The sequence below is a fragment of the Watersipora subatra genome, chromosome 7 (genome assembly GCF_963576615.1).
Source record: "Watersipora subatra chromosome 7, tzWatSuba1.1, whole genome shotgun sequence".
NCBI lineage: Eukaryota > Metazoa > Bryozoa > Gymnolaemata > Cheilostomatida > Watersiporidae > Watersipora > Watersipora subatra.
Window position 1 is genome coordinate 66,090,630 of NC_088714.1, and position 27,600 is coordinate 66,118,229.

At 35.4% G+C, this 27,600-nt stretch overlaps 1 protein-coding gene across 1 annotated transcript; it reads right to left on the reverse strand.

Moving 5' to 3' along the window:
• Positions 1-12,981: 12,981 nt before the first annotated feature.
• LOC137399476 (5'-AMP-activated protein kinase subunit beta-2-like) lies at positions 12,982-27,048 on the reverse strand. Its single transcript, XM_068085608.1, has 8 exons — positions 26,976-27,048; positions 26,363-26,550; positions 26,026-26,249; positions 25,421-25,514; positions 24,950-25,073; positions 18,308-18,432; positions 13,796-13,864; positions 12,982-13,597 (listed from the first exon to the last, which is right to left on the reverse strand). The coding sequence occupies exons 1-8, from the start codon at positions 26,992-26,994 to the stop codon at positions 13,517-13,519; spliced, it is 924 nt and encodes a 307-aa protein (XP_067941709.1). The 5' UTR covers positions 26,995-27,048; the 3' UTR covers positions 12,982-13,516.
• Positions 27,049-27,600: the final 552 nt, after the last annotated feature.

Here is a 27,600-nt window from a genome sequence, read left to right on the forward strand (position 1 = left end):
AGTTGTGATGATTGGAAAACTTCCATGCTTGATATTTCTAGCAGCATAGCAATTGCCCTAGATTTTCATGTTTGCTTGTCGATGTATCGCAGTGCTTAGTGCAATGTTTTGCAGCAGTTGTTGTGTTCTGTGATCCCACAATTTATTATTTCTTTTGACTTATTGGTCATCTATCGTTTCAAACCCTGACAGCTGTCTAAGGCCAAGCGTGCCAACTTAAATTTTCGCAGACTACCTGCTAGTGCGGTCGTGTGCATTAGGCACTTCCATAAGAGCCAGCTTTATTCGGAGCAATTTAGGACAACTACAAGATTAAAAGGGAGAGGTTTCCTTCCTTAATGGTGTTGTACTATACAGCAAGAGAGCATCGTCAAACAGGAAAAGCTCAACCGTAAGTAATTTATGAAGAATTTTAAATAAATATTAATCACAAATATCGTTATTTTATAATATAAATTAATAAATATAATAATTAGAAATATTTAGTACTGTACATGAGTACAAAGCAATAATTTAATATGACTGGGTGACAATGAGACTCAGGCTGAATTTCACACGTTTGATTTTAACCTGATTCACTTGAATTAACTTGGTTAACTGAGTAAAAGTTAGTCAGGGAATTTAAATTTTCTGTTCGATCTGGATTGTCAGAAATGCCCTAATTGTTCATAAAATACATGACTAACATAATCATAAAATTTGGATTGCATTACTATTTTTATATTCATGCTACCATTACTAATATAGGCTTTACAGATCACTTGAAGTGATTAGCCTATACTTACAATCAGGTATAGCTATTTAACTATGTATAGTGTTAGTGTGTGTTGGTGATGGTGGTAGATAGGGTTATGGTGATAGTGTTTGTGGTAGCAGTGGTGACACTGTAGGTAATGGTTTAGAAGCAATTCTAACGTATTAACTTTAGTGGTCTTTATTTGTAATTTTTTGATAGGATGTATAGCATTAGACCAAGAATCTGGCCAAAAATCTGACTAGAGCGAATGTTCGCAGAGATAAAAAAGAGTTGCTCCCTTGGAAAGATGAAATAAAGAACTATGTGTGGTATTCTGCGGTTCAATGTGAAGGCGATGCTGAGCTATTGGTTGAGATGGTACTTAGCATAAGATAGGCTACCATGTCACTAATATTCATAGGAGCTTTCCAGGACACGACAAGTTCATCCATTGCTCTCATGAACCAATTTATCCGTGAGTGATGAAAAAATATATTATTTGCACCCAATGTTGGCATGAAAGCTGTATGTTGAATCTAATAATATATTTAGAAATAACAAAGCACAGGCAAATGTGTAATATAATATTTTATATATCACTTACAATGCCTTTGGTTTGTGATTTAAGAAGATGTAGTCATCTATTGCATAATACTAAACAGATATTGTACAAATGGAAAATATTCTGCAGCTGGTTGACATTTGAATAATCCGAAACTTTGCAGATTTATAATATATTGAAAAATAACCAGAAATGTGATATGTTTACAGAGAAATGGAAAGAAAGGTGAAATTCCAGGAAGTGCAGGGCACAAAGTCCTTTGTGATGCGTTAGGGCAAGCGAGACTGCTAAACACATTGGGTCTGTTGAACCATGGTCAACACACACTGGTGTTTTAGAAAACCTCCACAGCCTCATATTAAGTTCCAAAGTACCAAAGCGAATAGACTTTGATCCCCCAGGATACTTTATGAGAATCAAACTAGCAGTGATAGATCACAACACGAATGCGGGAAGAGAAGTTCTGAGTGGTAAGCTGTATCTACAGTAAAATTATATATGGATTATACTACTCTTCAGCAGAGATACCACTTTCGCAGCTTGAACAACATTAAAGATAAATTTATGCATAAATTGTATTAACACAATTGATAACTGGCATTAAATTTTAAATATTATAAGTCATTTATTAAAGATAGTAATGGGGAACTGAAGATGACAGTATATTACTCTAAAGAAGCTAAAGGCTTTCGCACAAGAAATGTATATGCTGGAAAGACGTTTGAATTTTGAGGAGAGCACATTTTTGCGCCAAGATGTTGATTAAATTAGTCACTGTCACACAGTCTGCAGAATAATGCATGAACATACAGTCACCATGCAGTCTTAAATTACCCTAACACTGTTTGACATTCTGAAATTAGTATGATGATGGTGTAACACAAAAAAAAATTTAAACCAGTTTGTTACACTTTTAATTGCTCTACATGTAAATAATAGTTCTATTGTGAATAAATACATGAATTGCAGGACAGAGCAGCTCCACTTTCAACACATCTTACAAAGCCAGATGGTAGAACAGCAATAGAAATGCACAGGTCAAGATTCACACGAAATTTATACCCAATCCTAAGTTTTATATGAGGTATCATTTTGATAAAATTAATATAACAGGCTATTCAAATTATAAATATTATGCTGTTCTTTGCATAACATGATTTAGATTTATGTAACGTAAGCTGTTAAATGTGGTGTTTTTATGTCATGGCGCAAGTCAAATGATTGAAATATAATTATTCATCAAACCACACATTATGATTATATTATTTTGTTAAAATCACTGTAGGCTACAAGACATGAACATCAGCTAAGTAAAGACGCTGTCAGATTCAGTTAAAATATTTTTGAAAACTATATTTTCATGAACTCACAACTGAACTTACATTAATTTCCTTCATCCATAATAAAAAGCTCCACTTCATCTGCGTCTTTCTGATCATCATCTTCTGATTCTACATTTTTGAAGCCTGCATAACTCTCATGTGGATCAGGCAACATTTTGTAGAAAACAACGCATGAAGGAATAAATTTTCGGTTTTTTCTTTCAAGGCACCCGTAGACGAGCAAGAAGTAGTTGTTTTAGCTGTGAGTTTTTTAGCCTTCGTATTGAGAACGTAAAAAAAAGAACGATAGAAATAAATTATAGTTGAAATTTTTTATCGACACGTTTTAGCAAAGACGATCATAGATTGTGTCCTATATGTGCACTTGTTTCCGGGGTGTCACAATTGCGGGGACGTGCAGTCTCCATCACATTAGATAATAACGAATTGAGTCAAACGCTACGTGTCGCATGATTGGATGATGGATTAAGATTCAGCGTTCCCAGTGGCGAATCCGTTTCACACACATTTTTGCAATGGCGTATTTATCTGATTTTTGCAAAATATGCAGTTGAAAAAAGTCTCCGTACTCAGTTATATGTGAATGCACGAGCATTTTTTGTTTTTAAAATATTATTCGGAGTATTTATCTGTTGTAAGAAATAATTTATGTTTTGCTAAACGTAGTGAATTACACAAAACAAATAGGGTAAAAGTTGGCCTTCATCAGTAAATTGTGTTTACTTTCCCTTTAAAACTACATGAGATGCCCGGTTGAGGCCCTACATGAAAGAAACCTGTTGGGGGCTGACACCGCCCCCTATAAACCCCCATACGCTCATAACTAGTCGCCTAACATTAGCCGCCCCAACTTGCAACCAGGGAATACAGGCCTGGTATATAGGGAAATTTCCCTACTTGTATGGTTGCTACATTCATTTCTCGCGTGAATACGCGGCATATTGTAATTGTATATTCAGACGTCCCTTGTTGACTATGTTGTAGGAACTTGGCTAAAGAGGCAGATCGGCTTTGGGAGGCCACGCCTTTAAAATTGACGTACATGTACACTACACGTTTGTGATGCCGTAGCACACAGAGGTAGGTAGTAAGAGACCTACTACGAAGCTTCCCGACGCATGAAAGCGAGGCGATCTAGACCCACTTAATCCTTTTGTTGGAGGTATGATTTTGTCATTTTAGACGGTAAGTCATATGCTTGTTGTCTATTTGTTTTAGCTATGTTTCCAAATGCAACAAGCTTAAATACACATCCTCGATGTTGAAGAATGTGTCTAATTGTCATTGCAAAAATACATCATTTCCAATTAGATTATTATTAAATAATAATCATTGTTACAAAATAATATTAATAATTTTATGTATTTATTTAGTTATTTTTTGCCTGTTTCTCGGTTCTTATCAATCAAAATATCAATTACCATTATTGCCCAGGGGATTAACTCTTAACTTTTATCCCCAAGGGCTTGACGAAAAAAAGCACATTTAGGGGTGTTTTTGGTGGCCTGACACTCTAAAGTGTTTTCATAAAAAGGTTATGTTTTTAGCTTGGTACATGAGCACCCTTTTTCACACAGTGGACAGGGGTATTCATGAGCAAAAAAGGGGCAATTAGTCTGTGGTGATGGAGTGATAAGGGGTAGTTTTTTTATTAATGTGTAAACCAGTGGAAAGGGTGCATTTTATCACATTTCAGACTAGCCCTTGGAGATGAATAGAAGAAAGTGAACCCCTGGGCATTATTGTTATTACAACTATATTTTTAAACTATCATAATTATTAGAAAAAAAATACATGATCTCCGCTCTGTTACAAAGTACTGTTGCTTCACTTTTTTATCCATACAGGCCACAAATGCTTTTCACTAGCTGGAAGACCTGTTACTTTATCACTTATTGCACGACTGATAATAAAAACGCCATAATAATAGTAAATAAATGATAAATGATAGTAAAATAGTAATTAATAAAATTTTCAAATTCTTTTTGTTTTCCAATTTTTTCTCATACCTGGTGTTGACCTGACGACCTAGACCTAACCTTGGTGACCTAATGTTGACTTTCAGCCCACTGAAACGCTATATTGACCTCGAGATATATAGAGCGCTTCTGGTAGAAATCAATGACGACAGACTCAAGCTGAATCTCAATCATGGCTCTAATCCGCAACAACAGGTTAATTAATTATACATCAGTCAATACGGTGTCAGAATACAGATACTAGAGAACCTGAGCGACAGATCCAACGTGAGAATGAAGAAGCAAACAACACCAGAGCCATTGAAGGATTAGAATTTGGCAAAAGAATGGAAAAGGTTTTAATTAAAGTGAATTCGAGCAGTTTTCTGTCGCAATTGGTAAATACAAATTAGGAAAGGAAATTAAAGCAGCAATACTCCTGAGAACTGCTGGCCCAATATGAAATGATATATATGAGAAGAGGCAGAAGAGTGTAATGTGGAAGAGGCAGATAAGGTAGATTATGATAAAGTGATGAAGGGATTTGATTATTTTTGCTAACCACAAAATGAGACATTAATAGCAAGACATAGGTTGCTGAATATAAAACAGGATGAACTGAACATTGAAAAATTTGAAAACAAACTGAGAACACAGGCAAGATTATGAAAGTTCACTACATTACCAACGACCTAACATGTCACGTTTTAGTACAGAGACTTTGATGATATTAGGTTAAGAGACAAACCGCTTCTCAAGGCTTTTGAAGGACCTCTCGCACTAATTGTAGCAGTGGAAATGGCTAGGTGGAGCGCTGTTGATGGAATGAAGGAACACACATGAAGGAATTGGGAGGTAGAACACCAACAGAGATGGTACACAAAATGGAAGTGTACGATGGTAGAGAACAACCACAAAATAGAAAATACAGAGAGCAAGACTTAGATGGAAATTCCAACACAAGTGAATGTGATTTCTGCGAAACTAAACGCGGAAGAGGCCCATCCAACTGCCCAGCCTAAAGGGCCACCTGCCACTACTGTCAGAAAAAGATCATTTTAAAAGAGCATGTAAGAAAAAGAGAGCAAATGAAAATAAGGAAGGCCAAACTGATGTCCACCTGGTCAAACAGCTCAGTAGCGTACGGGGAACTTCTAGCAATGAATTAACAGACAGTCTGCAAAGTCAGAAAGGGAGTGCTTGTCCCTCTGACACACCGGAAACAAAAGCTTGATTACCAGCTCGACACAGCTGCAGCCAGAAACGTTAAATAATAAAGAATAAACCAATACTTCCAGCTCAACAAAGACCAAAGAAAACTTTTGTCATGATAAGGGATGACATTATGAAGAAGATAAGAGCATGTAAGAAACAGCAGGTGTTACCTCACGCCTAGACAAACAGACAAAATAAATATCATCACATGTAGCTATGAAAAAACCAAACGGAATCATTCATATACATGTATGTATTGATCCAAAGGATCTGAATAAGGCATATATACGCAACCAATACCCCATCCCTACATTAGATGAAATTTTACCCATGACGACGAATGTGAAATACTTCTTTTTGCTTGATGACAAGGTCAAATTTTTCAAGGTCAAGTTGGCTGAAAACTACAGAGAATCGACTAAGTTTTGGACATACCTCTTGGAAAATACTACTGAAACCGCATACCCTTTGGTTTATCATCAAGTAGGAAAGAATACCAAAAAAGACTCCATATGGTATTAGATGAGCGAAAGATACTGATACATAGAGTGGGTGAGAGTAAAGAACAAACAAGAGTTGACCATGATGTGAAACTTCTGAATGCCATGGATCAAATAAAAGAGAAAGGAGTGAAAATAAATAGAGAAAAAATAAACTAAATTTGATGGGGATAACGGATATGGGTCATATACAGCAGAAGGAAGTAAGCCAGACCCAGGAAAAGTACAAGGACAGAAATACATGCGAGAACCAACAGATGCAACAGAAGTCGAGAGGTTTTTGGGTACAGCAAACTATCTTGTTACATTTGTGCCAAACTTATCAACATTAGCTGAGCAACTAAGAGAAGCGGCAGAAACACTTGAGGATGGCGGAAGTTTTAATTTGAAGAGGAAGAGCAGCAGGCATTCATTGGTCTAAAGGAAGTTGCAAGTAGAGACTCACTACTATGATACTAGGACCCAAATAAGGCTGCAGTCGTAGAGTGCGACCCAAGTACCAAACGATTTAGAGCGGTGCTAACCTACGAAGGAGAACCTATCAACTTATCTATATATATTTCTCAAAGCTGGTCGTGGGTGTATTCGTGTATTTGTAGTCGTTGTAATTGTTCAGCTATAGCTATTAAAATCTTGGAATAAAGAATCCGTATCGCAGAAGGTTTGATCTCGGAACATCCCATTCGTGAGTCTGACACCTGACTAATTAACCCACACGAGATTGATAGATTTGCTGGGCAATATATATCGCTATATGGGAGCAAATACGCTATTGCTTTCCGTCACAAGTAACGTCATGAGAAGAGGTAGGTCTTATTCGTAAGCATACTCAAATTACCCATTGGCAATGTGCCAGGCTAATAGCAAGTGACAGGTAACTCTTATTACCTCTCATTGTTTATAAGCTGATTTTTAATACCCAGGCAACGCCGGGTAGCACAGCTAGCAATGGTACAATTAGTTAGTACAATTAGTCTATATATACATTTCTCAAAGTTTGATTTCTGTCGTTTGTCTGTTGTTTGTTTATTTGTCTGTCCGGCTATAGCTATTAAAATCTTGCAATTAAAGTTTAAAATCCTGCTATATTTGAACTCACGATTACTGCAACCACAGGTTTGCAATGAAATTGTCTAACCAATGGTCCACGAAGGCTGTTATGATCCAAAGCCCTTACTATTTACTTTATACACCTTTTGCCCGATTTTATATGCTAAATGATGTAATAATCGAAACTCTATTAACTCTATGAAATTCAGTAGAGGTTTATACAGTTATTAATTAACACTATTAACTAAGCAACACGATGCTTTTTCGGCTTTTAGTGATTTTTGATTTCTGGTTTTTTGTAAGGTTCAATTGCTAAATCAAGAAAGACTAATACCTTTTACGCAGACAATTGTATTATCTCGAGTAGAAATAGCCTCTACGTTCTCTCTTCGTACAGTCAGAGAACGACAGTCCGATATCTTGTTTGTGCCAGTATCGTTGTATTCAAAGTTTTGATGGAAATTTACTGCTAGAACTAACCTTTTTTTATACACACACACACTTCTATGCAACGAATTGTTATTATTAATCCAACCTATCCAGGAATTTTATTTTTTCTCAGTTCGTATTTACTGTATCATTACAAAATCAATTTTATTTTAATCGTAGCAAAAGAGACTTTAGTTAGCTATTAATTGCTAATTATTTCACGTTTACATTTAAACACTTTTATAGTTGTTTTATTTTGTTTCTTAATTCACTTGACCTGCACAAAACAGTTTTCTCATAATATGAGGTTTGAAATTTAGAATGGTAACAGCCGTTATATGTTGAATACAAATAAGTTTTCTGCGCAAAGACTTTTATTACCCGGGCAATGCCGGGCATTTAACTAGTATATACGGTGTACATATGGATTATGATTAAGGGCCATATGTGTAAGTATGGAAAAATTCAGTCTTGTAATAGTATGATCACACTATAATAATAGTGCCAGTTTGTTTTTCTATACTGGGTAATGTTTATTACATCTTAGATAAATTAACATTTCAAACCTGTTATCTCTTGAATGACATCTTTCTGGCTTAAAGATCTGCCCAGCCGTGAACAGCCTTTCTACAAGAGCAAAGCTTGCTAGAATACACAAGCCACTAGCTATTAAGCTACTAGAATCAACTAGCTAAATTTCTGCTTCTGCCTATAATTGGTTGGATTTGTGTCTCCTCGTATTTATATGACAGCTCTAGTAGCATGTATGAAATTGATATTTAATTGGTGTAGTGAACGTATATTAATATATATAATTGATATTTAATTGGTGTAATGCATGTATATGAGTGTATAGAATTGATATTTAATTGGTGTAGTGCATGTATATGAATGTATAGAATGGATATTTAATTGGTGTAGTGCACGTATATGAAGATATATAATTGATATTTAATAGGTGTAGTGCAGTATATGAATGTATAGAATTGATATTTAATTGGTGTAGTGCACGTATATGAATGTATAGAATTGATATTTAATTGGTGTAGCACACGTATATGAATGTATAGAATTAATATTTAATTGGTGTAGTGCATGTATATGAATGTATAGAATGGATATTTAATTGGTGTAGTATACGGATATGAATGTATAGAATTGACATTTAATTGGTGTGGTGCACGTATATGAATGTATGCAATTGATATTTAATTGGTGTAGGGCACGTATATGAGTGTATAGAATTGATATTTAATTGGCGTAGTGCACAAATATGAATGTATAGAATTGATATTTAATTGGTGTAGTGAAGTATATGAATGTATAGAATGGATATTTAATTGGTGTAGTGTACGGATATGAATGTATAGAATTGATATTTAATTGGTGTAGCGCACGGTATATGAAAGTATAAAATTGATATTTAATTGGTGTAGTGCACGGTATATGAATGTATAGAATTGATATTTAATTGGTGTAGCGCATGTATATGAATGTATAGAATTGATATTTAATTGGTGTAATGCACGTATATGAATGTATAGAACTGATATTTAATTGGTGTAGTGCACGTATATGAATGTATACAATGGATATTTAATTGGTGTAGTGCACAAATATGAATGTATAGATTTGACATTTAATTGGTGTAGTGCACGTATATGAATGTATAGAATTGATAAATAATTGATGTAGTGCACGTATATGAATGTACACAATGGATATTTAATTGGTGTAGTGCACAAATATGAATGTATAGATTTGACATTTAATTGGTGTAGCACACGTATATGAATGTATAGAATTGATAAATAATTGATGTAGTGCACATATATGAATGTATAGAATGGATATTTAATTGGTGTAGCGCACGGTATATGAATGTATAGAATTGATAAATAATTGATGTAGTGCACGTATATGAATGTATAGAATGGATAGTTAATTGGTGTAGTGCACGTATATGAATGTATACAATGGATAGTTAATTGGTGCTGTGCATGTATATGAATGTATAGAATTGATATTTAATTAATGTAGTGCATGTATATGAATGTATAAAATTGATATTTAATTGATGTAGTGCACGTATATGAATGTACAGAATTGATATTTAATTGGTGTAGTGCATGTATATGAATGTATAGAATGGATAGTTAATTGATGTAGTGCATGTATATGAATGTATAGAATTGATAGTTAATTGGTGTAGTGCACGTATATGAATGAATAGAATGGATAGATAATTGATGTAGTGCACGTATATGAATGTATAGAATGGATATTTAATTGGTGTAGTGCACGTATATGAATGTATAGAATTGATATTTAATTGATGTAGTGCACGTATATGAATGTATAGAATTGATATTTAATTGATGTAGTGCACGTATATGAATGAATAGAATTGATAGTTAATTAGTTAGTGCACGTATATGAATGTATAGAATGGATATTTAATTGATGTAGTACACGTATATGAATGTATAGAATGGATATTTAATTGATGTAGTGCACGTATATGAATGTATAGAATTGATATTTAATTGATGTAGTGCACGTATATGAATGTATAGAATGGATATTTAATTGATGTAGTGCACGTATATGAATGTATAGAATTGATAGTTAATTGGTTAGTGCACGTATATGAATGTATAGAATGGATATTTAATTGGTGTAGCGCACGGTATACGAATGTATAGAATTGATAAATAATTGATGTAGTGCACGTATATGAATGTATAGAATGGATAGTTAATTGGTGTAGTGCACGTATATGAATGTATAGAATTGATATTTAATTAATGTAGTGCATGTATATGAATGTATAAAATTGATATTTAATTGATGTAGTGCATGTATATGAATGTACAGAATTGATATTTAATTGGTGTAGTGCATGTATATGAATGTATAGAATGGATAGTTAATTGATGTAGTGCATGTATATGAATGTATAGAATTGATAGTTAATTGGTGTAGTGCACGTATATGAATGTATAGAATGGATATTTAATTGGTGTAGTGCACGTATATGAATGTATAGAATGGATAGTTAATTGGTGTAGTGCATGTATATGAATGTATAGAATTGATATTTAATTAATGTAGTGCATGTATATGAATGTATAAAATTGATATTTAATTGATGTAGTGCATGTATATGAATGTACAGAATTGATATTTAATTGGTGTAGTGCATGTATATGAATGTATAGAATGGATAGTTAATTGATGTAGTGCATGTATATGAATGTATACAATGGATAGTTAATTGGTGTAGTGCACGTATATGAGTGTATAGAATTGATAGTTAATTGGTGTAGTGCACGCATATGAATGAATAGAATGGATAGATAATTGATGTAGTGCACGTATATGAATGTATAGAATGGATATTTAATTGGTGTAGTGCACGTATATGAATGTATAGAATTGATAGTTAATTGGTTAGTGCACGTATATGAATGAATAGAATGGATAGTTGATGTAGTACACGTATATGAATGTATAGAATGGATATTTAATTGATGTAGTGCATGTATATGAATGTATAGAATTGATATTTAATTGATGTAGTGCATGTATATGAATGTATAAAATGGATAGTTAATTGGTTAGTGCACGTATATGAATGTACAGAATTGACATTTAATTGGTGTAGCGCACGTATATGAATGTATAGAATTGATATTTAATTGATGTAGTGCATGTATATGAATGTATAGAATTGATATTTAATTGATGTAGTGCATGTATATGAATGTATAAAATGGATAGTTAATTGGTTAGTGCACGTATATGAATGTACAGAATTGACATTTAATTGGTGTAGCGCACGTATATGAATGTACAGAATTGACATTTAATTGGTGTAGTGCACGTATATGAATGTACAGAATTGACATTTAATTGGTGTAGCGCACGTATATGAATGTACAGAATTGACATTTAATTGGTGTAGTGCACGTATATGAATGTATAGAATTGATATTTAATTGATGTAGTGCATGTATATGAATGTATAAAATGGATAGTTAATTGGTTAGTGCACGTATATGAATGTACAGAATTGACATTTAATTGGTGTAGCGCACGTATATGAATGTACAGAATTGACATTTAATTGGTGTAGTGCACGTATATGAATGTATAGAATTGATATTTAATTGGTGTTGTGCACATATATGAATGTATAGAATTGATAGTTAATTGGTGTAGTGCACGTATATGAATGTATAGAATTGATATTTAATTGGTGTAGTGCACGTATATGAATGTGTAGAATTGATATTTAATTGGTGTAGCGCATGTATATGAATGTATAGAATGGATGGTTAATTGGTAGAGCTTTTGTTCACCTTATGAATTAAATTACCAAATTAACTTCAAAAACAAGTGCACAACATTAAATTGAAAAAATTAATTTAATTTAAATTATGCTTCATTCTAAAAAACTAGCTTGTAAAATAATTGCATCAATACCGTGAGTTCACTAATTAAATAACGATTATTTTGACTTATGCATTAAATTATCCAATTCGGTTATCAGATAAGCACATTCATGATTGAAATAATTATCTCAGATGGTGAAATACTCCCTAAGTAATCAAACGGGCATTTGATTAAACTGCATTAATAGTTGATTTTATAAATTATTTGCAGAAAAAACTGCATTAATCATTAAATTTTGAAGTAGCATACCCAAGAACTTTGCATTAAACTAGAGCCGTCAACTGTTATAATAGGAATAGATGGTTGTGAGTTATAAATACGAGTTGATAAGGTGGAAGTTCAATTGAGAAGTAAATGTGCAATGATATGTTATGATTGATAACTGTGTTAGTCAGTCTACTATGATAAGTTATGAGTCATAACTGTGTTAGCTATTCTACTAGTCTACTATGATAAAATATAAATGACGACTGCATTAGTGCAGGAAAATGGTAAAAAAGACAAAGAAAACCTTTGAATCACTTGATAATATGGAAACATGCTTATATTTTGTCCGGAATATCAATAATACACAAGTATTTTACGTTACATTTGCAAGGATTTGAATATCAAAAGGCCAGTGATAGCAGTAGAAACATGAACTTGCAAGCCTAGCAACATGCCTCATAGCATGAACATAGTGAAAACCCTATGCATCAAGGCAATAGATGAGATGAGAAGGGAGAAAGAATAATAGCAGTATGTTTATTAGTAGTTTTGGTCCTGACAAGATTCATATAGAACATAACGAGTGAGAAATGATAGCAAGGTACAAACCTAAAATACTATTGATAAACACGGCAGATACGTAAGTAAAAGGATGAATTCTCTACACTGGCCTTCATAACACCTACATGTACATGTACGTCCGACCTACCACTAAAAAGGTAAGAAAGTCGAGCGCCAAAAAAGAAGAATGTTGGTACACTGTCACAGATTCACCCATGAATTATAAGACATTGTATCCTTGCAGTTGTGGATGGAAAGTGATTTGCCCTTTGACTAGTTCAATAACCAATAATTTAAAGCCTCTCCAAATAAAACAATAATTTACTTGCACCAACATTTTAGAGTAAGCGATTAAAGAAAAACTGACAGTCAAGATAAATGGAGGTAAGATAGTTTTCTACAAAACACTTTCCATAACACTTGGACGAGAACGGTGAGACTCAAAAGATGGCTTGGGTAGGCAATGCCATCTGATACCCTCTTCAGCTCCTCAGCTACTAATCAATTGGTTTATACAACAAGGTCGTGACACACTTCTTCCGGAAGCGACTCGTGTCACTCAGCACCATAACTCCATCCTATGACACAAGAGAACAAGTACTTTAAAAGTAGCCTCAGAGTCACCGGCATGGCTAAAGAGGTTTCACACGCGTTGTCACAAAATGTAAGCGTACCCAACATACGCTACTCACTGCAAGCGCATCGCCATCAGCCTATGTTTATATGCTGCATGAAATTTTCATAAGAATGACAGATATCATTGTCAAAGCGCATACCTTAATCGAAAGAGCATAAAGATGGTTCAGCATAACGTGATTTGGTTCTGGTACAAAAGATGACTCCAGCTACAATGAAATCAAGCGAGGTAAGCAGGTTACAACTTGAGTAAATATGCAAGGCCTGTTAACTAACAACCTTGACACTAGAGCAACAAAACCAGAAATTATCTTATGACCACAAGAATATAACAATCTTCATATGACTGTAACACTACCCCAACAATTCTCCTGATGCTATGGTACTTGCAACATCTACATTGGTGTTATAATACTAACAGTGACAGTGAGAGGGTACTGGAGTACACTCTTGGTAGAAGGGTACAAGTGTTACAGATATGAATGACTAGGGAGTACAAGTGCTACAGGTATGAATGACTAGGTAGTACAAGTGCTACAGATATGAATGACTAGGGAGTACAAGTGTTACAGATATGAATGACTAGGGAGTACAAGTGTTACAGATATGAATGACTAGGTAGTACAAGTGCTACAGATATGAATGACTAGGGAGTACAAGTGTTACAGATATGAATGACTAGGTAGTACAAGTGCTACAGATATGAATGACTAGGGAGTACAAGTGCTACAGATATGAATGACTAGGGAGTACAAGTGTTACAGATATGAATGACTAGGTAGTACAAGTGCTACAGATATGAATGACTAGGGAGTACAAGTGTTACAGATATGAATGACTAGGGAGTACAACTGCTACAGATATGAATGATTAGGACTTCAGGGGTGGGGAACCTACTTGGTCCTGCCGGCCGCATGAATTGCATTACATTAATGGCGGGCCGCAACATAAACCTGACTTTCAAATTAGGCACAAAAAACACTCACAATACACAAGTGATTTTTATTGTAGATCTCAGTGAGATGGCTGAAAGTTCTTCTCTTTTGTGAGGCATGCGATATCTGCTCTTTTGTGAGGCGTGCGATATCTGCTCTTTTGTGAGGCGTGCGATATCTGCTCTTTTGTGAGGCGTGCGATATCTGCTGAAGTCGAAGATGCTGCAATTCGTAATTGCTGCCCAAGGTTTTCATCCGTTATTCTGGAATGAAACCGATTCTTTGCGAGATTCAATTTGGAAAATTCTTTTTTGCAAAAGTAGGTGCTTCCAAAGAGACGCATATTTAAGAGCATGCTTTCGCAGAATGGGAAAACCATCAGTAGTTAAGTAGCGTTGATAAAACTCAACCAGTGGAGTGTTGAGATACATACTTTTCAATGTATCATTAGTCTGAAGCTCAATTACTTCGTGTTGAAAGTTACTAGGAGCATCAGCTGCAACTACATTGAAAGGAGTGGCAAATGTTTGCTGATATCAACCATAAATGCGAGATCACATAACCACCGATTATCACTCAGTTCAACGACAGGATTTCCTTGCATATCCATGAATTGCCCGATTTCATTTCGTAGCAAATAAAATCGTGTTAACATTTTTCTACGACTCATCCATTGAACTTCGCAACAGTAAATAAGATTTAGAAATCAGCATTCAAGTCTTCCATTATTTTTTGACATAGGCGGCTATTTAGACCTCTGCTTTTGATAAAGTTGACGTACATTATTACTATTGACATGACGTTACCCAGTTGAAGTGACTTTGCACACACATTTTGTTGGTGGATGATGCAATGACATACAACTAAGTCATCTGCAGCAACGAGTCAGCTCTTTTTTAAGAAGTGCTGTTAATCCCTTTTGTGAACCAACCATGGCTGGAGCACCATCTGTAGCAATTCCACTTAATTTTTCAAACGGAAGATTGAATTTTCCCATTGCCAAGAGAAGTTTCTCAAACAAGTCTTTGCCATGTGTATTTCCATGCAAGGATTCCAATGACAACAAATCTTCTTGTATTTCAGAGTCGGAAGTTACCCCTCGACTGAAGATTGCTAGCTAGGCTGTATTTGTTATATCTGTAGTCTCATAGAGGGCCAATGCAAAAAATTCGAAATCTTGAGTAAAATCCTTCAGTGCTTTTTTAATATTATCTCCCATTTCCTGAATCCGACTTGAAACTGTTCTTCTCGATGGACTTACTTTTTCAAAAACAGCGACTTTCTCTGGTGCTATCAACTTAGCAGCTACAACAATACATTCTTTCACGAATTCTCCTTCGATGTGTGGTTTCAGCTTTTTCGCAATTATTTCGGTAATTTCATAACTTGTTTGAATAATATCACTAGAAATTCCCGTCATACAGCCCACGACCAATGTGATAATGGAAAAAAGAAAGGGTACTGCTGGTTGATGAAAAAGTAGTTACAACAGGTCAGAATTCTACAAAAGTAGAATTCTTTAGATCCTACAAAAGTAGAATTCTTTAGTTAGATGTTGTAGGCGAAGCCTACAACATCTACTAAAGAATTCTCTGAATCAGATGAGTTGTGGTTATTATTTTGAGTAGCGTGTGTTGTTGAACATTAGCATTTGATGTTGGTTGTTGCTGTGAAGAACTTCTATTTCTCCTCCTCCGTAATAATTGGGAGACACGTGGACGGCCACTGCGACGACGTGGTGTTCTGGGAGGTTGTATGTCCATGGTAGTTGTCAAGTTGTTTTGAAATGAAATTCAAAAGATCAATTATGCAAAACAAAAGGTTGTATAAAAATCAGACCTAATCTACTACTATCTCAAACCTGTGTTTTACAACAATCAAATAAATATTAATTCAAGCTGTAGGCCTAACCTACCGTACGTAATTTAACTAACAACAGCAATAATGAAATATGTTTATTATATCTCTGAAATACAATAGTAAAAATAAAATGGCAAACTGCCGTGTAATATACACAGTTTGAAAGTTGTGTTGGAAAGTTGAAAGTTGGTTGTGTTGAATGTAGAATGGTCTTGACAGCGATATGTAACAGAAAGCAAGCATTAACGCGTCTGGAAGTTTTCTGCAAACTGGAGTAAAATAAAGAAATATTCTTTTCACAAAAGGGCATTGTAGTTCGGCCCTAGCTTGTAGATAAGATGTAAAGAAATCTGGCTAATGTTCTAGATAATTTAATAAAACCTTCGGTAATTGGACAAAAAACGGGCTGATAAACTGTGTTCCACATTTTCGTACCTGTAAATCGGTCTACGCCTCAAACGGTCTACGTTAATTAAAGAAACCTTCGGCAATTAGATAATGCCATCATTATATACATGTACATCGATGTTGTAAGTTCGAATGATTATTCTTATAATTAAATATTTTAATATTTTTTTATAAAATCAAATTATTAAATAGAATAATAAAATCGGCAAAAAAGAAACGATTACTTTTCAGTACTTCTAAGTTAATTACAGAAACCTTCGGCAATTGAAAAATGCCATAGACTGGTGAAATGTGCACGTTTTTCTTGTGAAATGCGGATGACTTAATGGTTCTACTCTCTGTCACACGGCCTTATCGGCGTTTCGTTGGCCGGTCTTAATTTTGATTAAAGAAGGCTTGTCAAGTTTTTATTTCGATTTTAGGCCAAATTAATCTGTTTATTTACATGTATGTATAATCAGATCAGATGGGTTAGTTTTAGGATATTGCGGAAACTTTCCAAAGACTTGGTAACATATTTAAATATGTTTATATGTGTTTTGTATCATTATTATACTTAAACGAGTCTACACAAAAATGGTTAAATTTGTTGATGAGATTTCGGTACACGGGTTTGGTAATGGCCGTTAACAGATAATTTTTCGGGAGTTGTGTGCACATATGCATTTATCATAAATCTCTCAAACAATCGCTTCGCTCGTGTTTGGTCGTGGTATTATCGGTCTTGCAATACCTTTTCAAAGCAGTTTGCTGTGCATTCAAACCACTCTTAAAAATGTCAATTTTACTTTGTCGAGCCAGCCCTGTCAAAATTTTAAGATTACCGTGGCAGGAATCAAAATGGCGCTGCAGATTTGACTTTTTTATTGCTGCTACATGTTTGCCACAAACAAGACAGATGGGCTTTTCACTAATTTCGACAAAGAAATAAGAGTTTTCCCAATCCTTGTTGAACATTCTACCTTCATCAACTATTTTTCTCTTTTTAGCCGAAGCCATTTTGCAAATTCTAAATTTAATCGCAACTTCAAAAATATTGCGACGTGCTCACTAACTAAATGCAGTTTGCCTATTGTGTCGTACTAAGCTGATGCCCATGCGATTGTGATGTCAGTTTGTGTGTATGGACATGCATGCTGTGTGTGCTTAGCCAGTCAGACAGCATTGGCCCAGCACACGAAACTAGGCGAGAAATGAAGGCAAGGTTAGTTATAACATTTGTTAAGTCACAAATAGAAAAAGTTGATATAACACGAAGTTGATATAAATGCCAAATGCTGGCAAAGTCATCTCAAAAAATATTTAATCGATTACAACTTACATTATAAATGCGGGCCACATTAAAACGTCTCGCGGGCAGCAAGTTCCCCACCCCTGGACTAGGTAGTGCAAATGTTACAGATATCAATGACTAGGTAGTACAAGTGCTACAGAATAACAAGAACTCACATGTGGTGCAACATCCTTGTTTACTATGACTTGAAGTAGATGCTGAGGCAGTACTGGAGGTCCAACTTTCCTGTCTGTGGGTCTACGAACCGGAGTCTGTTGTCCATACTCTGACTGTGGGTATTCTGCACAGAACAGGTGTTTTATGCAAAAAAAATGTGAACAGAGAAAAATAAATCCTACAATAAATTTTTACACACACTGACAAATTGATAACACCAAAAACTTACTATCGCCTATGATCCAAATAGAAGATAACCCTGAAGCAGTATAATAATCTACCTGGAATTCGTAAAAGGCTGGCTGGATAGCCGACCAGCCTACCAATTCGGGAAAAAGATTACATTTGAAACTAGAATCCGCAGCGTTTGATACTTCCCATTTTATCTATTTAGAGGAGACTCGAGCACACCAAAAGTTGAAGATATCTCATTAATGATTTGTGTCAAGTAGTCTCCTCAACATCACCCATGAGTTCTGTGTTTACACCAGACCACACTTACACAAATGACTGCAACGCGTGTGTTTCCATGTAAGTTCCGCCCATTCCTCTCAGCCGTGTTAAAAGAACCATTCCTAGGATTTACCTGCTCAGCCAAAGAAAGTGGCGCAAGTAACACAATGAATACTCATGGCACACTCATAACCCACTTATAGCCCACTCATAGCCAACTCATAGCCCACCCATAACCCAATCATAACCCACTCATAGCCAACTCATAGCCCACCCATAACCCAGTCATAACCCACTCACAACCCACTCATAGCCTACTTATAGCCCACTCTTGGCCACCATGCAACATTACATGTTACCTACCTAGATATTCTACTCTATACATGTCTACCATATTTGGCAAGCAATTGTGACTAACAGATGCTCAGTTCTCCCTGCAACTGCATACAGGTCCTTGTTCAACTTGAGTACATCAATGAGTACATTAAAACTAGTTTTAAACTATATCAAATCTTACAGGAATCAGAATTTCCAGAGAGATACTCGAAGCATAGTTTGAGTGTTTGAGAAATACTCAAACTGGCTTTAAGTCTATATGTATAAATCTATGTGTCTGTTTGTCATCTCTCCAGTCATAGCTATTGAAATTTAAGAGGGAAAAACCGCTTCACAGTAAGATTGAACTTAGAAACACTGGGTCTGCAGACAGGCGTGCTACCCACAAAGTTACATAGCCACCTTGCGATATGATGGAATAATTGTGGACATATTTTTACACCTGCCAATCGTTAATGGCAATTGGTTAACATATGCACGCTTGACCTAGCGCACTTGAACTACTAGAAGAAAAGCATGTGCCCAGACTTCTATAAATATATATACATCCTAGTGTTTGTTTTTGTGTTCTGTTGTCCATGTGTCCAGTTTTAGCAATTAAAATTTAGCAATGAAAAATTCGCATGACACTAGAATTGAACTCGCGACGGTGCTATCCGTAAGTCTACCAACTGACGTACCTAACCACTAGAATAAGCCTTTCTTATCATTCTAACTTATCTTATCTATCCTTATAAATGTACCTTTTATTATGAATTAATGTTACCTTTTGTGTTTATTTTTCTTTGAGATTTTTTTAAAAGCCATTTCAAAAACTATTATTAGTTTTTTAACTTGTAATTTTCAAATGGCCCGTTTCAATTTTAAATTTGCTGTTATGCAACGCCTTCAAATTCTTGCTCTTCCTAAGGTCATTTTATAAACCCTAAAAACTTTTCAGGAGGACGGTTTAATATTGTGCTATCTCTAGTAGGAATTGCCCCTACATTCTCTCTCCATTCCGTCAGAAAAAGTACCCTCGTGTGCGTCACCGCTATGCCTTTGTATTGAGAAGGGCCGATATCATCCATCAAAACTTTGAATACAATGAGCTGTTGGCAACAGTAACCTTTTTTATAAACACACTTTTATGTACTCATTGTCATTACTAACTCAACATATTCATGACTTTTATTTTGTTTTCTCAGTTTGTATTAATTGTATTAGTATCAAATGATTTTTCATTGTAATCAGTGTAGCAAAACAGACTATCTAGCCATTACTTGATAAGTATTTCACATTTGAACAGCTTCAGTCGTTTTAATTTTTCTCTCAATTTATTTGAACTGCACAAAACACTTTTCTCATGATATTAAGTTTAAAAGTTGGAATGGTAAATGTTGTATATGTTAGACAACCTTTTTCTGTGTAAAAAGACTTTTTTAAACCTCTCCATTTACCCAAGTAACGCCAGGCATTCAACTAGTATATGTATATATAGCATAAACTGAATGAAACCTCTATAACTCACAGAAATAAACAAATACTTTGATTTAAGAGTTAGAATGGCATATGTTGATTAAAAATGAATTTTTTGTGCAAAACCCTTTGTTATTACCCATGCAACACAGGGCATTCATCAAATTCATCTATAAACTTGAGAGCCCAACTCTAAGATGAAGAAAGCATGTGGTGTTGCTTTCTCTTGTGGGTTGATGTTTGCAGCTTTAGTGATGCCTACGATAGTCTCGACACGAGCTTATTATTCATGTAGAAATTACGTTGATAGCTGTAAAAACTATGTGTTTGTTTCATGTTCAGCTCTATTGCACACAAAACTGTGGACTAGAAATTCAAGGCATCTTATTGGTTAACTGACCACACAAATTTTTCTTGCATAAACAGTAGCAGATAACATTACAGATTACAGTTTCAATAACATTATTGGGTAGTTTTAACCAAATACCAGGTTTTATCAAAATTTTCAAGTCGTACAAATGGACAGAAGGATTAATGATTTTTGCAAATTATCATTTGGAAACATCTGCAATGCTGTATAATTATGTTGAACTCGCTTTATCTCAAAATGAACTCAAGATTATCTCAAAATTGTCTGTTCAAATCTTTATGAATGAAAGCAGAGCATGGTTTACTAGATTTTCAAAAGTTGACTTTTGGCAATAACGAAGTTTCATGGATGATTTTTTAAAATTTAATTCGTATAATAAAGGAAGAACTTCTAGCTAAGGCACTCAGCGAGATGTATACATCAGCTAATTAGTGTAATTATCTAACCAGTGTCCACCGCTTGAACATTAACGCAGGACACATAAACCTTTGGTAAATGTGAAAAATGCTTTGACCTTGCGTTGTAACGATCTGTCATGTTGGGTAGACATAACAACATGGCATGGCGACTAAGGGGAAAAAATAAAGTTTAAAATTGGTGACAAAAGTGCTTTTGTCTCACATTCATGCACTAGCTAGTCATTGGTGCTGACAACATAATTCATAAGACTGATTGGCTGAAAAAATGACGAGCTTATGTCACTGCTTGGATCTTGGTGGCAGCGCAGCGAGTACATTTCACTATTTATAAGAGTGTTTGCTGGTATTTGCAGTTGTGTGATGAGCGATTTCATTGATAACTTGTCTCATAAAGGAACAACGGTGAAGTGAAACGAAAAAACAAAACAATTATGACTAGTTCGAAGTTGCCTTTCCTTACCTTATCGTGGGAGCATAACTCACGATGCCTAAAAGTCAACGGCTAAAAACCGAACATTATGTGATTATTATTTTGATGTGTACCGTAAGTCCTCATGTTCAAGCCGCGAGGCTTGTGCTCAAAACCAGATGACTCACGAAAGAAAAAATAATCCTCCAACAAGCCGCGTATGCCCACAGACCGCAGCTAATGACTGAGGTTTTGTCTTCCTTGACCCCTTTGGAAGCGAGAGTGTTGAGAAAGGTTCCGCTATACCCCCGTCCTCTCGAATAAGAAAACAGGCTATATCAGTACAAGTAAAAATAATTTTCTTTTACTTCCAAGTTCGAATTAAAATTCTTAAACCCTTGCATCAAGAACTTACTTGCCATGTCTCAGCTAAATTTTATTACACTGTTAGAGGGCTTCACGTTTATGGAAAGATGCCGGTCAAGAATGAAACGGTTTTAACAACCTATGACTGTGGTGAGTTAAACATTAGCGATAAATTCTTTTTTAGTCTAAAGTATTCCATAAACATGACCTTGAAAATAAACGAGTAGGTCGCCAAAATCCCGTATATAAAAGTGTATTATGACTGCGATTTTATGGTTATAGCACGGAACTGAGCAGAGACCGCATTTATCGAGAAGCCGCCCTAAGCCTCACATAAGTTTTAAAAACTTGGCTTTAGCCGCGGCCTATGACCTTGAATCAGAAGCCGCGCCCAACGACAAGCCGCGCGGCTTGAGCATAAGGACTTACGGTTATTAGGAAATGACTGAAGTTGCGAAACCTAACCTATCCACCATTCATTTATATGCTAACATAATGGTGGAAGACATATCCCATGCATGGCAGCAATCAGAGCAGCGGTTGTTTGAGCACAATATAATCGCTGTGTGTAGATTTAAAGATGTGGTTGCGTCAAAAAGGTCGATTTAATGAAATTAAGACCCATAAAAGGCTAAAACATCAGCTACAATTTGATGCCATTTTTGTCTTTGTAGACTAACACTGTCCAGAGATATATGCGTTCGAATGAGGCCCTCTTTTAAAAAGCTCACGTTCCAGCGGGTGCTTCTTTCGTGACATCACTAGTGATACATCTGAAAAGAAACCGCGATCGATAAATATAAGGTCGCTTCATTAGCCAATCATCAGCACGAAATTTTTATATAGGTCGTAATAAATGTTATCACTCGTAAAACGCGTTGTCTGTGATCTCAAATTTAAGGATTTTACTCTATTATTAAATCACATGGACATCGATATTTACTAAATTAATTAACATCACTACTTTAATGAATTACTTGATCGACACGTTTTATTGGCGAACAACATAATTGTAAAAATTGCTGTGAAGTTACTGCGAAGGTGACTGCGAGTTTTCTGAGCATTAGGTGGTTAAAGTGCTACGAAGGAAGATTGGAGAATGGAGGTAAATTTATCTTTTACTTTGAGTCTCCTATAGATATACTGTTGAGTTTACATTCAGATTATATTTCCCGGTTTGAGGCTAAAATGTAATTTCCTGCGCGTGCGAGATATGTATGTACAGTGAGCTCTTGACGGCTTCTTTTTAATCCATAGCATCTAGCAATACAATGGCTTAGATTGATGAATATACTAAAGGTAATATTTTGAGTGCTCATTAATACATGTACTAATTAATAAAATAATAACTTTTTGCTATCACTAATCATCGTTTTGTAATTTTTTATCGGTTCACCTAGCTACATTTGCTTCAAAATTTCTGTGGCAGTTTTATCTAGTAAATTAGATTTATGATTTGACTTTAGATGTTCACTTCTCACTTGTAGAAAGTGAAGAAAATCGATTGATCAATGCAAATCTTTAACTTCCCGAACCAAAGCTTCGAATCATTGGCTTGGCGTACTTATGCCTTTGTTAAACATTTATTCGTTTTTAAAATTACACTCGCAATCTGTCTAACTCCCAATTTGAAAGCTTTCAGTAGATACGCGTTAGAATGACATATCTATGAATGACATATGTTTGTTGCATTTGTTTTACTGATTACAGAATTTTTATGTGGTCCCACCAGCCGAAGCAGCTTTGTCAGTGTGGAAACTGCCATAAATGGGAAAGAGAGACTTGAATGTGTGCTGCATAAACCATGTTTTGTTTGAGTTTGCTGCAGTAGATGAATTTGTTTTATTGTATCAGCTAAGACTATGTGAGTGGCCACGACTTGATGAATATTTTTAATAAAAGCTTTATACCGAGATGAAAATTTTTTGCTTGTAAAAATTATATAATAAAATAATATTGAAGATAATGCAAAACATGATTTGAAGAATATTGTAGTGAATTGGATACGGTATATGATGTCCGCATAACTGGAGAATGTGAGTTCAAATCCAGTTTGCAGCAGATTTCTCATCCTTAAAACTCTATCCCTATGTATATTCTTTTCAAAGACGCAGCTTGCCTATTTTGCTTACGGTAGTAAAAATCTAGTTTTCGGTGTGGGCAATGATATACAGCCCCACCCCCAAGATAGGCAACGAGCATAATGTGGGCAGGGCTTTTGGGAGGCTGTATATCGTTAGTGTGGGTAGCGACAGAACTGTGCCGATACAAAGACCTTATTCTACATAGTTTGCTTGACAGAATTATCGTAGACCGGTAGAATTGGTAGTGGGTGCTCAAATGTTTACACAGCATTTGGAGAAAGTGAGTAAAGCAAATTTCCAATTTTCGTTATTTGAGGCCTTTAAAACATTCATAATAATGTATCTGTAGCTAGACTTAAAATTTTATTCTAGCCAACATGAGCAAATACAAAATAAAATATATGCCAATAGAGCCGCGTAGGACTAGACTGATTGCAAATAGCCAATGTGAATACGAGATATGTTGACAGATATATCACGCGTGACATCATTTTGGGCAAGTTTGGGCATGCTTTTTTGGCCTGAGCATTTTTACCGCGATCAGATTTTTTCGATTTTAATCTTCAAATATCTTGGCAATGAGATCGCCTAACACAACAAACAACATATCAACTGATAGAGAAAAAAAAGCCGCTTTCTTCTAAGATCAACTCAAATTTGAGGCAACCACATCTTTAAGACAACAGTGTAGATAAAGAAGAGGGCGCATTGCAAAACATTAACACTAAAAATAATAGGGAACCAACCAGAGACATCAGCCTTGCCCTGTGCTGATACGCTGTCACTCTCCAACGCATCCACAATCTCAAAGTCAGATTTCTTCACACGAATAACGTTGGTGAGATTACCATGACAGTCAGTAATTGTTGGCTACAATGAATTGGAGTTTACTTATAACAACAGACAGTCAGTTACAGCTGGTATTTGCATTAGACCATACTGAACTCATAAACAATATACCATACTGGACTTATAAACAATATACCATACTAGATTCATAAACAATGGACCATACTGGACTCATAAACAATAGATTATACTGGACTCATAAGCAATAGACCATACTAGACTCATAAACAATGGACCATACTGGACTCATAAACAATAGACTATACTGGACTCATAAGCAATAGACCATACTGGACTCATAAACAATGGACCATACTGGACTCATAAACAATAGACTATACTGGACTAAAAAACGATTCTCTATTCACCTCATCAGGGTTGATCACCCAGTGGCCATCTACAAAGTACTTGTACTGGTGTTCCCCTTCCTCTAGTTCGACTATTGTGTAAAAGTTGTCTGTGCTACAATAGAGTCACCAACTTTAGTAAACATTCTTGTCAGAGGTGTATCTAGAGGCCTTCCAGCTGATGAAATATCTAGAGTAGCAGGTGTTGCTCAGCACTTCTGCGATATCTACTAAGCGACCTTATAAAGGGTGGTGCCTATAGTAATGCGAAATAAATGATGACAACTTACAAAGGGTGGTGCCTATAGAAATGTGAGCCATAATCTGAGATATCAATACAAATACCAATGCCAAGGCTATGACAACAATACAGACACAAATGCCTGGGGCCTAGTCTATGATAACAATACAAATATGAATGATTGGGCCCTAGTCTATGATGGTAATTAAAATAAAAAATCGACACGTACATGAATACATGATGCCTGTCTTTCTCATGTATGCTAAATCAGTTTATGAATGCTAATCACAAAGTAACAGATCACCGGATTGTACCACTTGAGGCATGTTTTATCACATCCATCAATAACAAACTGAATGACCGACATTAAACATAAAACACTGACCTCTTCACGAGCGGAAGTTTGTTGCTCCACTTGTTGAAGGAACCAGATATAGAAACCTCTTGGCCACCCTTGTCCCATTTTATAACTGCAGACAAGGCTGGAGACACGACGGGTAGGGAATGTGATAAATCAGGTTCTACAGAAACGGAATTAGCCCTCAACCTTGTTATGTACTGTCCAGGAGAGATGAAATCCAGACCTCCTTCTAGACCGCTATGTGCAGCCTGCAAGTGTATATTCATATCATGCACTTGTGGAGAAGGAAAATGCTAACAATCCGAGGTTAACTGACAGTTTAAATATTATGAAAAAAATGATAAATAAACACTGTGCTTACGCGGGACGCCATGTGAGCAGAGAGACCACTGATGCCTGAAAGAGATGAATTCAGCTCCTGTTCAAACCTGTCAGATCGGACACCAGGAATAGGGATTCCATAAGATTCATTGGTATGACTGTTTGAGGGGGGATTATTGTGAGCCTGCAGACCTGTTGATGGTGTTGGGCTCATCGTACCGCTTGGGCCTGTGTAAAACAAGGAGGGACAGTGCTTTATCAATCCTTGTGACAACTACTAAGACCCGATGAAGCTATCAAGCCTTGTGACAACCCCCTAAGTAATGATGAACCTATCAATTCTTGTGACAAACCCTAAAACATGATGAATCTATCAATCCTTGTGACAATCTTAAGACACAATAAATCTATCAATCAATGTGACAAACCCTAAAACATGATGAATCTACCAATCCTTACAACAACCCCTAAAACATGATGAACCTACCAATCCTTGTGACAACCCCTCAGTCATAATGAATAAACACTCATCAAAATAGTTGAGATTTAATAACTTGACATAGTATTTGAGAAAATCCATGTATAAAGTTTTCATAGGATCACATCCAAGTTATACTTCAGTACCTTTCTAGTGTAAATATTAAGCTACAAACCTGGATGTGAATTTCCCATTCTTTGGATAAGTCAAATTTCTCCACCAGATCTATCTACAAGGAGTCTTTAAACTATGAGGATAAGGTCTTTTTAGACAGATATCATAGACACAAAGTGTACTAATGGTGAGCAAACATGTCAGCGCTGTATTTCTTTTAATGACGCTTGAAATCATTTTTAAAGCCATCATCTACAGCATCAGGTTAGCCGTTAGATTAGCCAGTTGCACTGATAATCAAATTATGATTGGTCAAAGGAGATGTTTAGAGCTTTATATGCTATAAGATACATACAATGATTGATAGCAGCAAGCTAAACTACGATGTTACTGAAAATTTTATCTAGCCCTACTATGATCTATTGATACAGAGTTATAATGGCTATTTTCAAAGAAGCATCTCTTTATTTTGTCTTTGAACATTCCAGCTATCTTGTGTGTTTATTGGATGCTGCAAATCGACTTAGTGCCAAGCATGAAGTGTATTTTGTCATGAAATACCATTTTAGTTGAAGTTTTGACAAATAGTGACATGGCTATGCTCAAAACAGAATACATGCAAGATAATGCAAAACATTCAAAAGTTATTGGCAAAATTTCAGCACTACATGAAACTAACACAGGCA